The sequence below is a fragment of the Vanellus vanellus genome (assembly GCF_965231255.1).
Source record: "Vanellus vanellus genome assembly, chromosome: 1".
Classification (NCBI taxonomy): Eukaryota; Metazoa; Chordata; class Aves; order Charadriiformes; family Charadriidae; genus Vanellus; species Vanellus vanellus.
The window spans coordinates 184,000,878-184,019,763 of NC_138905.1; the positions used below are offsets into that span (position 1 = coordinate 184,000,878).

Genomic DNA, 18,886 nt, shown 5'->3' on the forward strand with positions numbered 1-18,886 from the left:
CACTACGCTGTAGTGCGCACCAGATCTAGAGGGAACACGCTGTAAGAAATCCGCTTTTGGGAAAAGGTACCGAGTATAAAACTCCCTTTCATTCACAACCTATGAACATACAAGAATACAAACCGAGAACACTGAATGATTCGTTAAAAGTTCATCAAGAATTCCAACACCCAGGAACTGTCTTAGAGTGCAACATGCTTGTAACAAAGATTCAGCTAGTCAGAGCAGTAAAATATTTTATTATAGGAGCCCAAAAGGAAAATCTACAGCCTAAGTTTCTTTCTGCTGTGAAAAGTCAGATCTTATTCAAGAAACATCTCTTTCTGAATCAACTTGAGTATCAACAAACATGGATTTTTAAAATAAGTTAGACAACCACGTTCCTCATGGTAAAGTCTCCTATTTAACAGGGCACATCTGTGGTTATATCTATATCTCCAGAACAACAGATTAAGCCCTACTACAGAGTCTGCAGTAACTGCAGAAGAACACAGATTTTCAATACAATTGAATACAGCATAATTGATTTTTATCTTTTAGTTTCACTGTAGCCAAAGGCTGAGAACCATGGAATTCTGCCATAAAACATACTTTTTTTTCAGTGTACCTCTTTTACCGCTTGCAGGACTATCGATTCCCTCAAACCTCGAAGAGGTTCAGAGACACTGATTATCCAAAAGAAAAAAAAAAAAAAAAAAAAAAAGAAATGCAGATGTCTAACCAAAAAATCTATGCAGTTTGCAATACTGTTAGCCCTCAGTATATGAAGTAATCTCCCATCACTGACAACACAAGCTGTACTAGCATCAAAATGTTAAAAGGTAAGTTAAATGCCTGAAGCAGCCTTAACACCTTTAACTCTTTCAATATACTCCAAGAAACTTGAATAGCTGAAAATAGTTCCATATTATTTGCCAAAAGAGTAAAGAAAGAAAGACACAATTGCAAGTTTTCTTAAAATTCTTTGTCAAAGCTTCAAGCTGACATAAAAGAGCTCACACTTCAAGAATAAATTGGTGAACTTTCATGTGCTCGATATTTGGATTTTTCCAAAACTGGAAAAGTAAATGGCATACATATGTGATTGAAAATTTAGCAACGCATACTGGTGCACTAATCTTTTCTTTGTAACCTTGGTAGTCTTGGCTCAAAAAGAACAGAAATTAAATAGTTTAGTGCATCTCATCTCACCTGTAATAGCCAACCTCTTTCTGAGGATAAATATATCAGAGTAAATTTCTAGAGCAGCAAATCTTCATCAAATGTCGAAGTTAATGTTGTTGATCCTTTGAATTCAGTAAAATCAAATTAAAACTAGAACTTGTCTGACATTTCTATTTTGGTGCAGTTATCTCTACACATAGAATGAAAAACTATAGATGCATGCATTCTGATTCAAGTATTTTTTTTTACAATAGACAAGAACGGAATGTGAAATCACATTCACTTCTTGAGGCTCTGAAGAAAATGAAAGTGAGCAACGCAGCAAGTTATAAGAACAAATGAGCAACAGAACATGTTTCAACTGTTCCCTTGCTCTTCTCTATGCACAGTGGCTCCCCACATAGAATTACTGATCATCTTGTTGAAGTCTGCCATCTTCATGTCAGATGACACATTCTCATTTGTTTGTTGGGTCCTAACTATTCTCATTTGATCCTAATCGGATCTAGTATTCTCCAAAATAACTATTTGCCAAGCCATATCTTTATTACATGTTGTTTCTTGTTTTGGAAGTAACTGCATTTCTTTTCTTCCATCTTTTCTTGATCACTGACCCTCAGGCCACCACTGCTGATCTTTCATCCTTTTTCTGTTGCCGTTTTATTTTATTTCCATGTTAAGGGTTTTTTCCTGGGTTCATCTTTATCTCAATTTACTTTAAAATCCCTCCACCCCGAACTCAAAACTGCGATCGCTCTTCTGGAACACCATCCACCCTTTGTAGACAAAACTCACTGTCTGTAATGTGCACTTCCTTGTTTTCTCTGTTCTTCAATCTAAGAACTTCAGCTGTCTACATTTCTTCCATTACAACTCTGCAGTCAATTAGGTCACGCATCTTGCCACCAAGTCTAGTATTCCAGTCTTTCTTGCTGCTTGCTTTCAACTCATCAGTTGCTTGTGATTCATTCTAAATTATTCCATTTCCTACTTCCTTCTCCATGTAGGACCCAGATTACATTTTATAAAGCAAAGGTGTCCACAAATCTCTCAGAGCATTTTAATTCTCCTTCTATTACCACCAGAATTTCATATTAGTACACTAGTCAAAAAATTTATAGTTTTATTATCTCCATCCTTCAGCTTATTATTCAGTACTTATCTAATATTCCAGGACCCAGAAGGGAATTTTCTGGTACTTGCACAGTGCCTACCTAGTGCAATGTACACCGAGATTAAATGATACCACTAAGCACAACTGCAAAAGATAGCAAAAACTGGCAGATCCACAAGAGAAAGCAAATGAAAGCTTACAATGCAAACAATGAAATGGTCAAATAAATTATTGCAGTAACAGGTTAGATTGACATGAGTGAGAGGGTGGAGGATGTCAGCACTTTTTAGGTATTAAAAAAAAGATGGCGAACAGGGAAGTATAAGTCATTGGGAATTTCAGCTCCTATTCAAGATTTTGCCATAAAAATCTGCTGTTACTTTAGATATTTTTGTTCCATCTCATACGATAGACCACAACTAAACAAGCGTAAAATGGGAATATATGCACACCCAGTGCTTTTATTTTGGACCCATATATTCTGAAGAGCTTGTACCACCACCGTACTTTACCAGCTCAGCTGAAGTGAATCAGCAAGTAAATTCAGTCCAGCCAAGTGACTAGCAGCATGCTTTTACGTAAAAAATTCAATGGATTTCATAGCTGCAGAATAAAGTTATAAATCCAGCATTTAAAATAATTTAACAACGAATTTACTCTTAAAATTAACAATATTAGAGTAAACTTATGTTTCATTAAAAGCTTTCTCACTGAATTTCAATTGCAAGACTTTTTAATGCATCTAAAAGAACCATTTAGAATTTTTTTTTTTTTAATATAGTCCTTGAAGTAAATACTTACTGTATAACTCCTGAGAACAATGACTAGGTGGATGACAGCAAAAAGCAGGACACAAGTTATTTATGACACAAAAGCTTTGCTGAATGTTCTGCTCACAGATATTTAGGATGCTGTTGCAAGTCACAGCTGAGCAGCTCCAAGTTTGCCACCTACAAACTAGTCACCTCTGTCTATTCCTGCTTATGAACAGAAAATTCTGTTCTATTCACTGGGCCCTTCTGCGAAGGCTTTTTAATTATAGCTCTCTGTGAGCTATCAAGTGATGATCACCAGAGTGTGTGCAAAGAGGCACGAAAGAGCAGTGCGGGGCCAGGAACCATGGGATGAAGAAGAGACAGAAGGCAAAGAAAACAGAAGGCGTTTTCCATTTCAGTAACGTCAAACCACTGCTTCAGTTTAAGCTGTACTTTTAACTTCACCCACATACTCAATGCATGGAAAACTTGCTGGACTCAGTACAAAGAAGTGCTTGCTTCCTTGCAAAATGAACTTCTCTTTCATGTCCTCTTCAATTCCCATTTTGCGGTCCAGATTTAACGTCTCTTTGCATTACTCACTAAGCTGGCAACAGCTGTCTCCTGTTATTAACACACCAAGTGATATCTTGTTTTGCCGTGTAAATTCCTTTCTTAAAACTTGCTTCTTTTGCCTAATCATCCAGCGTTGATCTCCTGAGTACTGAGCTTTGATTTTTGCAGTTTCACTTGCCTGTGCTCCTATCAATCCAAAATAGACTGTAAGTCTTTCCAGACATATCAAAAAACCCCCAAACACACACAAAACCCAACCACGCTACAGCCATATTGAAAAATTCACAAGTTTCCTAGAAAAGGCTAAACTTAAATATTTAAATTGCAATATATTACACATCCTATATCTGCAAGGAAAAAAATAATTGGCTAAAGTGTCTACAGTACTCCCTTAAACTTTATCTGAATACTTCATGGGTTCTTAGAACTCCGTAACTATTAAGTCTGTAAACACGACTTTATGAAAGATAGTTTTTGTCATTTAGTTACTTAAGTATTAAGTAATACTATCTTAGAGAAGCTTTAGGACATAATTTCAAAAATTACTAACAAATGAGGTGTGAAAATTCCAAGTAAAAGAGAAATTACCACCAACGTTGATTTTTCAAGGGTCTGAACCAAGTACTGACTTTGAGAACAGCATTGTTGAAGTGTCTATTACAGAATTATTCAACATATTTGCTCTTGATCAATTTTCTTCGCAAGTTATTCTTGTGACTTAAAACACCAGTTCCTCTCAGAGTAATCTTCTCACAGAGCAGTCTTTGTGAGCCTGCAGATGCGGATAAATTTTTTTTTATCCACAGTACACAACACATCTATATTAAGACTGGGCCTATGGCCTTACAAATTTCTGAGTTAAATTATGAGTGAGAAGGACAAGTGGGATTCAAGGTTATACCGCTAGACCTGCATAGAGCTGACCCCTCGATGCTGTCAGATAATTAATGTAAACTCTTAGCCTTATTAATGTGCATTTAAAGGGCAGCACTACATTTTTAGAAAAATTTTTAGTATGCTCACACATATCACGTAAGACATTGCAGTAAGGTATCACTGATGACTAAAAGTACACTAATTGAAAGCATATGGCTGTGTTTAAACTAAAAATGCTACTTTGAAAAAAAATATTATGTAGTAATTAAATGATTTTTTTTTAAAATGAACCTTTTAACATACCCTTCAGAATGTTAACAATAAGATACACGATTATTTTTATAAATTAATTCTTGCCTAGATCTTTTGAATTGTATCATCACACTACAATTAAATCTTTTAAAAATAAATGAAGGAATCAACTATGTGACACCCTTAAAATTACAGCCTAATTCTGGCACGTAGGCTGTAGTGCTGTAGACAGTTGCACCAGTCAGGATTAGCGAGGAAGAACTGCTGGTCATCAGCTCACTCCATAAAATCATACTCCTAATCACTCTTAAATTCTTTTCCCATTAAAATAATCTTATGGAATGTGCAATTAGCCTGGCCTTATTAAAATGGTGTGTGTGCATGTGTGTGTGAAACAGATTTCAATATCAGAAGGAATCAATTAAGAACATTTAAAAGTAATTCTGAGGAGGATAATAACTTATGAGCTGACGTGGAACTTACACCTTCTTATCAGAACGTGTGCGTGTTTGTGTGCAAGCCTGTGAGAGAGAACAGTCCCAAAGTTACTATTTAAACACAAAGATTTAAAACAAAACCTAGGCAGGATTTTTTCATTTCCAAGTTAGCCCCGACTATCATCCATGTCCTTCTAATGCAGAATTATTTTTATAGTATACAGTTCACTGGTTCTACTTTTTACAGTTTTAGTTTTCTTAGGAAATATGACCAGCTCCGATTTTTTAAAAACTTAACAGCTTGATAATTTTTTAAATTTAAAATAATTGCAATGGACTGTAAGCAAATTTAGAACTTAAAAACAGATTGTCCAGATTTCTAATTAACTTTTAAATTATCCTAAAGACCAAAACCGTTAACTTCTATTAAAACTGGTAAATCTACATGGCATTTGTGAAAATAAAGTGAGAGAAAGGCAAAGACAATTCAAAAATAAAGAATTATATATTTCTTCATTCCTGAATCATGAATGAAAGTGGGAAAAAAAATAAATTACAAGACATATGAAAGGTGATACACATTTTCTAACTTACAAAACTAGAACAATGACATGCAAACTACATTCTTTCTTTCATCCTTCCCCATTGTCTCTATCTCAGTATTTCTCCATATAGATATTTCTAAGTATCCAGATATATTCTACTGAGATGGCAAAGAAAGAGTTAAAATAAGCACTTAATCTTCTGTATTGGATGAAAATTTTTTTTATATTTAGACTTTTCTTAGAAAAGCATATAGAAAACCTAGAGAAGACCAAGAATACATCTTTAAATTATTCCAATAAATGTAACACAAAAATCCCAAAATATAAAGAAAATGTTTACACCTGCTTTTTCAAATTTTTTTTCTCTCACATTGAGAAAGTACCGTTTTAGTGTTGACTTCTGGGTACAACCAGCAAATTGGTGAACTACAGGATATTTAATCAATAGACTAACCAAGATCTACTGTAACATACGGAAACAGTTGCATTGTTCTAAAACAACAACAGCAAAGAAAATGGGAAGAAAATGAAAGGATCACATACATTGGAAATGTTTGGCCTTATTGTCTATATGGATTTTTTTAAAAGCAATAGACTTTAATCCTGAATTGGTTAGAAGTTGTAAGGTCTGCTCAAAATGAAAAGATTTTAATTTCAAAGTAAATTTTATCAAGAACTTTTAATAAAATTTAATTTTAAATTTCTTCTAACGGTATATGCCTGGGGAAATTTGACTTTGGTCACTTCCAACAAGGAAGCTCAACTCCATCAGCAGTAGGGACTACATAGTACTTCAAAGATATTTACTAGCGGCTGCATCGATACACTGGCATTATTTCTGTCTGTAAAGGATAGGATAAACAATTGTAAAGGATTTATAGAGTATACATGTTCTTTTGCCACTTGAAAGTCACGACCCCATAAGCATCTAGCTACACATGGGACATCAGAAGCATTAGATAATTAATACAGATGACATACATGTGTATAAACACACATATACTACATGTATAGTACTCCACATGTAACTCTGATTTGACTTTTACATCAAAACCATCAATAGCTTTGCAGATTTTAGCTTTAGCTTCACTGTAGTAAAATATTATATTATACTATTCAATATAAGACAGTGGTGACAGAAATAGCAAAGCTAAATGTATTACAGAAACCAAAATCCTAACACAAGTTTAATTGCCCTTAAAGGGATGCAATTGACTTAATGTATGGCACTATATGATTTACCAAAAACCTCATGAGACTTTGAACTGCAACTACACAATTATTGTTTATTGCCATTCTATATACAGCCAGAATAATTCCTACCCATTTATATACCCATTAGTTTTAACCTACCATACTAGTGCCATCTTTCTCTCTTCTACTGTTTCTCTAATTGTATGAGATTTTGATGTACTGTACAAGTAAAACACTACATTCTACTTTGAAGCTCTGTACAAAGCCTTTTACGAACAGAGAAATTCAGTTAATGGTTTCCCTAAGTTACTAACAATTCAGTAAAACAAACTTGCTGCAATGTAATTAGAAAAAAAAAAAAAAAAAAACAAAAACATATACAAACCATTTGTTTCCCTTATTTACACTTAGAAAAAATAATTGATCTTTATGAGGGTATGTCTTCGTCTCTGCTGAACACACATGGGCCATAAGTGAATATGTTCCTAACTATGGTATGTAAAACTAGGTGGCATACAGCTACACCATAAAATCTGTTGCTTTTTCATTTCCAAAATAAAAATTTCAAGATGCCCCGTCCCTGAGCTGTCTTTTCTTTAGCATCAGAAATAAATCAATGATAATAAATCTTTTCTGTTGACTTGCACTAACCAAACATCAGAAGTCAATTAATTGTACGTTTTCTTGGTCAGTTTTTGTAAAATTCAACAAAGCATTCTTAAAGGCCACCAATTTATCAACTAAAGCCTTAATACACATAAATTTAAGACACTACATTTATAATAAACATTTCAGTAAACCTGGATTAAAAAACTGGATATACACTATTAACATTTTTAATTAGATTTATCTCATTTTTCCTCTGCTGGAAAGATAAACTGTGACAAGAGCACATGAGCTTTAAACACAGCTAATTTTTAAATTATTCTGTTAAAACAATATACATCTTGAGTTTTGAGTGAAGCATTAAACTGTAGACACCACGTGACAGAAGATCTGTAGATTCTTCAGAAAAATCAAGAAATGGAGAATAGGTGGATGGACAAGGAAAAGAATTACATACTTAAATGGGAGACTGCTAAAAGCAACACAACAGTTCACTTGGAATCAGACATATCTCTGCACTTCATCGATTTTCTTCAACTTTGAAAACAAAGCACTCTGTTTTCTAAATAGACTACATTCCAATTACATTTCCATAAAACTAGGCTAATGTAAGCCTAGGGCATGACTATCCCACAGACATTTTGCTAGCTTATCTGTTCCCCTTAAGGGTATTGCACAGGTTAGTATTACATGCAGTCATTCCCTGTGGCACATATGAAGATAAATGTGCAACTCTTCTTGCGAGGTTTGTGCTTGAAACAAACATTCCCTCCTGCAAGCTGCCACCATGTTCTTAATACAGAAAAAAGTCATGAATTTTAAAAGTTCTTTAGAATTACATATTTAAGCCATTCACACCATATCCCCAAAACAAAGCAAATACCAACTTCTATTAGTAAAAGCTTCTTCACATTGAGTAGTATCGATACAAAACTATAAATAGTTAAAGGTTTATTTTTAATAATTTCTAAAGGAAAAGTAGATACACTGAAGTGAGATCTGCTATATACATAACATGCAACCAGACACATCGAGTTTTCTCAATTCAGCAAGAAGCCACAAACTGGAAGTAGAAATGTTTTCAACAAAACACAAATTTAACAACATGAAATCAATAACAGCAAGGCACATAAGGAGTTGTGTGCCATAAGGAGTAATGCTATTATAATGAGTAAATGTGCCAGTTTTTGGAAAACAGCAGCAAATTAAGGGTCCATCTCCATCTCTCTCCCCATATACAATTCTCAGCCCTTCCATCTCCCCAGTGTCTTTTTTTTTTTTTTTTTTTTTAAATAAATAAAGTACTCATCCAGTTTTTCAGAACATCAAGTGGATTGAGCCTCTGGAAAGGTCTGGTTCACATCGGTAATACAAGCACAGTCCTAAACATATAGCCAAAAGGAATACTTGCATAGACCCGAAGGGGGGGGAAAAAAAAAAAAAAAAAAAAAATAATCAGCATTCAGTTTCCTTGCACTAGGTGCACTCCTAAGCAAAACCATACACATCCATCTGGGGTGAAAAAAGTATCTGCTGTATTGCCGGTCTTATTTTAATATGTAATCAGAAAATTCTGCCAACAAATCAGAACAAAGATGCTAAGTGATAGTATGAGAAATTACCTAATGCTTTGCTGTTAGGGCACAAAATCATTATTAAAACCTAAACAGGGAAGCAGTGAATTTTGGTGACATTTTAGCTGAAGCAGAATGCTGTGTGCACACACTCAGTCATGACAAAATTTGGCATACAAATCCCCAACGTCAAAGATGTATACATGTGATAAAAAAACGTTTGTGTGATTTTACTTGTGAATGACCAATTGCAAACAAAAAAAAGATGAAGTAAAACATGAGAAAGGGTATTTCAGTAAATATATAGAAAAAGGTTTTAAACAAACAAGTATAACCCAACTCCTAATTAAAGAAAAACCAAACCAAAACTGCTTACAGGTGGTGCAGGGACAGAGCAATTTAAGAAAGTCTTAAAAGTGAAACTGCCCATAAAGCAACTCAGAATAGCCCCATACAAAAGGGAGTATCTTAACTTGAAATCCAGGGCCTCCACATTACATACATGCTGTATCCTTGTATTTTGAAGTAAAATATGTTGAATTGCACCTATTTTTTTAATTATTAACCACTACTTAAAAAAATAAAATTGACCATGTCAACCTGCAAGTTCTACACCAGGATCAGAAAATTATGATGGGCAAAATATGGTTATAAAGATTAGGAACTTTTTATAATGCTACAGGATAGAACAAAGTTCTAAAAATCTATCTTCAACAAATTTTTATGTCTACACATAATTGGTCAATAAGCTAGGGTCAAAGTGGGAAAAAAAAAAAAAACCCCAAAAAAAAACCTCGCCATTGGTAAGAAAAGCAAAAGCACTACATAATAAACCACACACATGCCAATTTACTCACGTTTGCAGTACTTCCCTCCCCTCCCTGATATGGAGGGAAGTGCTTTTCCAGGTCAAGAGATCAACCTTTGTTGAGTAGCTCCCTCCTTAAATTGGCCTGGAACTTGTAGGAGGCTCAACTCTCTCCCTGGCCACTCAAGTTCTCTCCTCTCCCTGGACAGCGATGATGAAACTCTATGAGTTACGATGCAATTGCCAACGGCTGTACACCCAGCAATGAGGACTGCTGAAGTGAGCTAACGGGTGTCAGACATCAAAAGGGGGACGATTATGTGCACAGGGAAAAGAAGCGAGACTGGAATGGGCCAAGAAGGAAAGCAAGCAAGAGAAGCCTCACCAAATCTGCATCCAATATCTTGTAAAATTTTATTTTCAGCCCTAGCACTCAAGAAGGTTCATCCATCACTGTCCTAGAGTGAAAAGGTACACTGAGGGAGCTCCGTCAGGAAAGGAACAAAGATTACAGCAATCACTAAACACCACTGTTTTCATTTTTTTTCCTATATGCCATTTGACCCACAGTGGAAGTCCTATATGGGCACATACAGTGTAGGGAAAGAACAAAAATGCCCGGATCAGAAAATGATCAACACAAGGAACAAATTAAAAAAGGAAACGGGATACTATGACATAACTACACATACCTTTTCAGCAACATATTTTATATCTACCGAAATGAACCTAAATGAAATAAGCTCTCAAGTTTTCCAGTAAAAAGTCACAAATAACATTTCCAACTAGGTACTAACAAAAATACTTATCGAGTATAGGATAATGAAAGTACAAAACCAAAAGACCAATAAATGTGCTCCCTAAGCATAGGAGAGCCTGAAACAATCTTTCTGAGCAATGAAGATATTTCCTGATATCCTCCAGCATGATACCATGTCCCGTTAGAAGACCCCTTGATGTTTGATATTCAAAATGTGGGACATATACACAATAAATGCATAAACCAAAAAACCCCTCAAACCTCTACATAGCCATCACACATTTATTGCTTTCTTGTTAATCAACTCTCGCGCTCATTAGAGAAACAGGTATTCCACTTTGGCAAAGAGCTCTTCAACACCATACTTAATTTTTAAAAGGAATATGGAATTAATCTCAACATCTTTGACATTCTACCCCCACCGAGGAAATTACAACAACTAGTCAGTTTTATACTTATAAAAACTGCATCTTGACTAACTTAGTAAAGATATTACAAGCTTTGTGTAAGGTTGAAGCAAACTTCTCTAAAACTTTGAAAAATCAAGAAAAAAAAACCCACACCACAAAACAGAGTAATTTTATGCGCTTTAACATTTCTGAAGGAAAAACAAATCAGCTTTCTGAAAAAAAACTGCCTTCACAGGTTGTTTGTGGGTTTGGTTTTTTTTGGGTTTTTTTTTGTTTGTTTGTTTGTTTTTTTTACATTGCGGAAGATTTCTTTTTTACAGATATTATTTATAAGTCATCAAACAAGGAAAAAAAACACCCAAGCATTTCAGACATTCACCATGCCTGTACAAGAAAAGTTCAGTACATTATTTAATGTGTCTATTCAACATGTGCTGTATACAGTAAGAGGCATGTAAACATACCCCACTACAAATTATGTTTATCATAGCTTCTCTTCTGCGATATCAAGCCAACAGTATCATGTCTCTCTTCCCTAGAAAGCAATCAGTCAAGAATACTACATCAATTCCTCTGGTTTCCTCCTTAATAAAAGTCCTTTAAATTAATCTATCAAAAGTGGTCAAACTCAGAACACTGAAGCGTGAAGGAGACAGGGAAATCAGAAGATAAGTGGTGATGGCAGGAATAGCCCAGACATTTTTACACATCAAACTTCTTTTATACACTCAACATGTTCAACCTCAACAAACACAATAGAGAGAAATCCAAGCGTAAAATCCTTTAGAAGTCTCAAAACGAGAATCTGAAGAACTTTCATTACACGACAACAGGATCAAACACAATACTTAATGGGTTAAACTATGCTATCTCAAAACAAAAATTGCAAGCCACTTTAAAGGAAGGTGTTTAGCGAGGAACAAAATAAATCTAAGGAACCCTTATGCAATCTCCAAATAATGAGCCATCATCGTATGCAATCACATTTAATAACAAGGGGTGGGAGGTGGGTGGGGGGTGAAGAGCAGTGTAACGCTCCAAGTGTACTGCTTTAACCGTCACAACTTTTTTCAATAACTACAAACTCCAAAAAGAATGTGTCCTTAATCTGATTTGTACAGCCGACAATAATTTGCAATGATATTTCATAGTCTGATGGATATGAAATGCTCAAGTGGAAGACTCAAACATATTTTGCAATGCCTAATGATACAGACAGAAAAAATGAAAGCCATTGTTTTATGCTCACTCAGTATAAATTACCTCTTCTAAACAGAAATTTGCCTGCTTTTAGTTTATTAGAAAGTAAAATGCAGTTCCTTAACCATCTTTAAATGTCAGTTCCTGCATTTCAGCTAAGGGCCAGTAACTTTCAGAGGGACGGTTAACTTAAGCTGTGATCATCTGTCTATATTCCAACATGGATACACCAAGCTAAAGTCTCAAAAATTATGCTGTTTCTCAGAGGAAACAGGTGCTAAAGAAAAATACTAGTAGTTTATCAAGATAAATGCTTTCCACAATGCTGGTCTCTAAATACTGCCCGGGGAATTTAAGGTCTCTAAATACTGGCTGGGTAAATAAATAAATTACATAAAGCATTATCCTGACAGAACCTGAAGGTTAATTTCACATAAAGGCATGTATGACAATGCTCTGCAAAAGATGTGATGGAATTTACGGCAACATTTCCAGTAAGTAAAAAAGTCTCCAGTAAGAAAATTAAAAAAAAAAAGTTTAGGACAGAATACGAAAAGTAATTTTTCAGGCTGGCAGGACAGAGGTACCTGAAATCACCACATATAGGCGAGATGGAAAAATGAGGCAAATCCCTAAAAAATAACTGCCTAAATCTAAAGGTTTTTAATAAAGCAGAAAGATACCCTTTTGTGGAAACTAAATCCACAATAAATTAATTTAGTCAATGAGTAATTATGAACTGGTAATATTATTCTAGAGATTTTCCTTACAGTACAGAAGCCAAAGAACAAATACATCAATTTTTTGACTGATGCAACTATTTAGGGGACATTTTTCTACAGTAATCTTAGAAATGGTTAAAAGAGAATTGTATAGTCTACTTAACAGCCTTATTTTTAGTATACTCAATGAAGACAAACACTAGATAAAAGATCCAATCAAGACACATTTATCCACTGCACCTACTTAATTATTCCATGGGAAAGACTACCTGCTTGACACACACCACAAAAAAAAAAAAAAAAAAAAAAAAAAAAATCATAGTGTGATGCCAAGGCTGTCCAGGCCAAAGAGCCATGAAGAAATGGCACCCAATCCTTCAAATAAGTATTTGCCTGTCATAAATCAAGACACTGGAACGGGTTCAAAACCTCAATAAAACAGACAGGCAAAAGTCCGCTCCAGCTTAAAGAGGCAGCTGTAAGCCTTTACTATTTAGTTTTGGTGTTGCTCTTTACATTTCTGGAGAGGGGTTCGAACACCTTCAGAAAACTCACAGGAGTCTTCTTGTTTACTTACCTGAAACAGGCAACAGCTATAAGAAAGCCTTGAATTATAGTTTGATTTAAGATAATTCAACACCTGTAGAAGCTCTTAGAGCTCTGTGAGGTACAAGACACAACAATACCAAATTTGGGCTCTCATACATCTGCTGGCATGAACTAACTGTAATCCAAGACCCTCTGCCATTTTCTTTCCTCAACTCACTCTTTACTAAAGGAATGAGTTGAGGAAAGCTGCAAAGTGGATTTTCAGTCTACATAGAACAAAACAGATTATAAAAGAACTGGGATTATACATACCTTAATAATAATTTTTGCCTTCTTACCTCTTTAGACAGAAATACAGGAAGAGGAAACTCAACTACATAATTCACTTCATAATTAGTATTTTTAAGTGAATTACTGTAAGCAAAAAGTTCGTATGAATTCTAGGTTGTTTTGACAGCAATCAGAATAAGGCCATAACATGCATAGGTGGGAAAACTACAATCTTTATTTCCTTCATATAGTAATAGAAAACAAAAAAAACAGAAGGGTAATCATAGTGTAAATGAAAGAAGGAGGCCTAAGATGTAGCTAAGGAAACGCAGAATAGAAAAGGGAAAGCAAGGACTTGGCTTTAGGGAAAATGTCACAAGATAAGCACTTAGGCTACATATTTTCATAATTTATTAAGGAAAGAAAATCCTACAAGTTAGAGAATAAAATTAAGACTTAAATTTTAAAGTATTATCTTGATTTTATTTAGTTTTTTTCTTTTTCCACAGAACAAACTATTACGTGAGTCAGGAAGGCCCTTAATGTTCCATGCTTTTCAGTTGTTAGTATAATCTTACATATTTAACAAGAAAAACCAAGCAGTTCTTATTTCTACAATGGCTTTTCAATAATTTTTTTCAGTGAGATTATATTTTCATTAACTGACCCCTGCTACATTGAGGGAAATAGAAGGATACAGTATTGTAGCGTTACACGCGAGATAATTCGAAGAACTCTAAAACAGTGGAATCCAAATGTAATTTTATCATTAAAAATATTTATGAATTGCATACCTAAGACATTTTCCAAGCACCAAAAAACCAAAAAGTTTTAGTGTTCTTACATATATTTATATGGGTATTGTATGTGATTATTGAAAAAAAATTCTCCACTAGATTTTTTATTTACCTTGTGTAAAACAAAGCTTTGTCTTCTATATTTCTAGCCATCAGAAAGATAAATAGCAGCATGTTAGGTGTCAGAGGGATTGAAAACTTACAAGGACCCAGAGCAAACTGGGTGATGGACAGTATACAATCAATTGTCAACTAGTATAAGATCATCTAGTAACACTTATTCCATTAAAATGGAAAGCACAATGTATCCTGACAACATCAGGCAGATTCAATCTACAGTCAAAAAAAAACCCCAACCAACCCCAAAAAAATATCAAACCACAAAAAAACCAAAACCCACTCAAACCACAAAACCTGCACTAATGCAGTGCAGAGTCAGCACGAACAGAGAGCACGATGTTAACCACAGCTGGGGGTGAAGAGAAAACGAAATCATATTAAACCTACTAACAATGTAAAGAATTTTCATTAAGTTATTATTTTTGATAATTATAAAGGCTGCCAAAAGTGGACCAGAAGCTCAGATGCTTAAACAACAGGTCATGTCATCAAAATAAGGTAATATTTTGGCTATTTTTTCAAGTGACTAATTGAGCAACTTTTTTGCCCCTGTGATTTTTTTTTTTTTTTTGCATTTGCTTCCTCCCAGTGGTATACTTTGACCAGTTTATACTTGTTGGAAAAAAAATTTAAACTCAACACGAGTACCAAAAAGTGTGCTGGAGAAAACAGTAATGAATAATCAACTCTAACACATAGACTAAATTTATGCCTTTAAAGTCAATTCACTAAATCTTTTCTTAATATCAACAACTCTTTCAAAAAGGAATCTGAAAAACTGGCAATATTAGGACTTCAGAACTCCCATACAGTATATTTCCACATTAGTAACAAGTCTTCAGTACAGACAGCTAAGACAGACTTAGCTATCTGGAAGTTACCTGAAAGGACCAAGATAAAACTCAGCATAAGACTTCTAATTTAACAAGTTCATTGTTGCTGAGAACATCGATCAGTGAAAGAAAAGTAATTACTGAAGTGAGTTTAAAATATGTTTTGTTCTTTTGTAAAGAGGAAATATCACAAAGTTACTTAAATCTTATGACAAAGAATTAAGTATTAAGCAGCCCGAGAACTTCATTTTGCATTTGTGTGTGCTATCTAGATTTATCTATTAATATGAACACTAAGACAAAGAAAAGTGACCAACAGTGTTCAGCTTAAAAGACCTGAGTATCAGAGAATAACTCCGATGGGTGATTAAGAACTGCAAATGCAGAATCCTCTTTCCATACACTGCCCCACCATCTCTCATCAGCTTTAACAAGATGACTCTAAAATAAAACAGATGAAACTTGGGGGTGGAGGGGCGGGAGGGGAAGTGGCCCATCTCCTTGGACTCATCCTGTAGCTACATGACTGATGATTCAACATGGGAGGAGAGAGAACAAGAGGAACGTGTGGTCAGAGCTAGTCAGAAGAGGCAGGAAGAAGGACCACTGCTTCAGGTTGGCACCTCACCACTACATCAACTTAGTCTTAACACCAGCTCAAGTTCTTAGGCTGTGAGAGCTAACTTTCAGAGGGGTAAAGTAAAATAAAAGCCATTCCACGCTTTTGATTACAATCTTGAGAAGAAAAGGCTGATTATTAACCCAGAAAAAAGGGTCAAAATAAGTACAGTCATAGAGTAAGAAACTAGCACCTTACAGCTCAGCTATTGGGATAAAAAGAAGGGAAAAAAGAAAAAGGTAAATTTTTATAGGAACAGCAATGCATCAGTAGTAATATGGCTATATGACCCAGAGGTAAGAAATGAAAATAAGCACAGTCAACTAATCATTAAGGAATCAATATACAAATATGACTACTTTTTGTGCAGCTTTTTATAGTAAGAGTAAACAGTAAAGAATTGTGCACTCCTGATATTTTTCTAAAAAAAAAAAAAAAATTAAAAAAATAAAAATCAAAATGTACCTCTATTTCCATGACATTCACAAATAACACCTTTCAAAATTTCCAACTTCCATAAGGCTAATACGTTCTAAACTTCATAAAATGGATTGAGGCATACGCCTCCCCAACAATATTTGGCAAAGAAATCATTTGAAACAAGAATAAAATCATGACACAAAGTGATACAGATGTCTATTTTTAGCCATACATACATATGTAGTAAAAACCTACAGATTAGAAATTTTAAAAGACTGTTTCCTAACTTTTACAGAACAACATACAACATACACGAAATAAAACAGAAAATTGTTTAATAGAGTAAGCAACAAGGTTTTAGAGAGAAAATATGCATAAAACTGTTTGGCTGACAGGTCAATTATTCATTTTCAAACAATACAATTAAAATTTATTATACAGGAAGAATACCACATGATAATACACTTTTATGTTTCATATAAACAACTAGAAGTTGAGGGTTTTTTGTGTATTTGCTTAACTGTTCTTCTACACATGCAATTAGCATTTTTGCATGAGTAGACAATAATTTCTGAAGGGTTACATATTTTGTACAGAGTTAAGTAGTTTAGATATTTAATACAATTTTTTATCACATACCCATGTGTCTGCATGAACAGGCCTGATGTTGCTGAGGAGCACCTCTTCATAATTTCCATAATCACAGAACTTAACAACTGCAGTTGTCCCAGAAGAATGGAGAGCTTCAATTTCTGCCCGGTAGAACTTAAAAGAGAAATTTTCAAAGGTCATAAAATACTACCTGAAATACCACAAACAGCTTAACAACTACCATTTCATATGTATATGTGTGTGTCTGAGTATATATATACATAAAAAATGAAAATTTAGTCTTAGTCGGCATTATGCTTTGAATAAGATTTAATACATCTGGTTTAATATCCGGTACAAAAGTCCACATGGTAGACTTCAAGGACACATGGCAGAATGTGTTTAGAATACTCATTGAAGAAACATGCAGCTTATGAAATTAGACCAAACATTTAAAAGACTTGTTTTCATTTCTCTGAAAGCAGAACAATTTCATCACTAACACAAATGCTGTTATATAGAGAGAAGAGTTACTCTAAGACTTTTTCTTAAAATACATGTATCAGTAAGTGCCTATCAGACATATACACTGTATATACTAATATGTAACTATTTTAATACATAATAAACCATAAAAATATGATAAAACTTCCCCTTCAAGATGTCCATTTTCTAAACGCAGAACTTTCCTCTTTTTTTTTTTTTTTTTTTATGTAAACACAGATCAGCTTTTTTGAAGTATTCAATCACTTATATCTTACTGAACACAAGGAAATCACGGCCTCCTAACATGGTTAAGCTCAGTACTGTATTTTATCATCACATTTCAAAATTGTCCTAGATGTGAGCAGCAGCATTTACTGTAACTACCAAAAAACCAACAGTCCTCAAAAAACCCTTCTAATGTGATGAATACTTTTCAGGTAACAGTCAGATTACCTCACATCTACTTATTTTGCAAGTTTCATACTTTCCAGGATTTCAAACCCTCATCTCACAGTAATGCAAATATGCTTCTCAAAATAGGAAACAATTCCATAATATGCCACTACATTTCACACGAATTCATCCACCCAAGCTACATATTCCTATTTCAGAGAGTCAACTAACTATATATTGTCACTACCAAAAATTTTGCATGCCTTATCACCTGTTTTAGTATAGAAGCAAAAGAGAGAAGAATAAAGACATGTTGCTGAGCTAACACTATCTACTTTCTGTAAAAAGACCAAAAAAAAGGAAAATAACTTAAATAAAGAATATAAAATAAACAACAAAAAAAGACAGAAAATGGTGGGAATAAAACCTATTTAAAGAACAATAATATTTAAGGTAGTTCTCTTCTCAGATTATCAGAATGGGTCAAAAAGTGACGAAACTACCCAAGGAGAGTGACAGAAAACTCTTGACAGATAATAACAAATCAAAGAAAATATACTAAAACTTTTTAGCAAAGGAAAAGATGAAAAGAAAGTGTCTTGCTGCAAGAGAAATCTTATTAATAAGAAAATCAGCTGAACAAGCAGTATTTAAACTTTCAAAAATCAGTAAAACAAAACGATCATCCAGCGTAACTCATCTGTTCCACAAATACTTCAGCTAGTAGTTTACTAGTGATAATAAAAAATAAGCCTTTTGCTGTTTCCTTTCTGTGATGATTGAAATAAAAGAGGGAGATTTTTTTCAAACAGCCC

The 18,886-nt window shown here is 34.3% G+C and overlaps 1 protein-coding gene across 1 annotated transcript in view; it reads right to left on the minus strand.

Annotated features, from left to right (window-relative positions):
* The window catches only part of TDRD3 (tudor domain containing 3), a 109,416-nt gene that overhangs the window by 7,731 nt on the left and 82,799 nt on the right, over positions 1-18,886 (minus strand). The window contains exon 12 of the mRNA XM_082498497.1: positions 17,241-17,366. Coding sequence (XP_082354623.1) covers positions 17,241-17,366 — 126 coding nt within the window. The remainder of the gene's footprint in view (positions 1-17,240; positions 17,367-18,886) is intronic.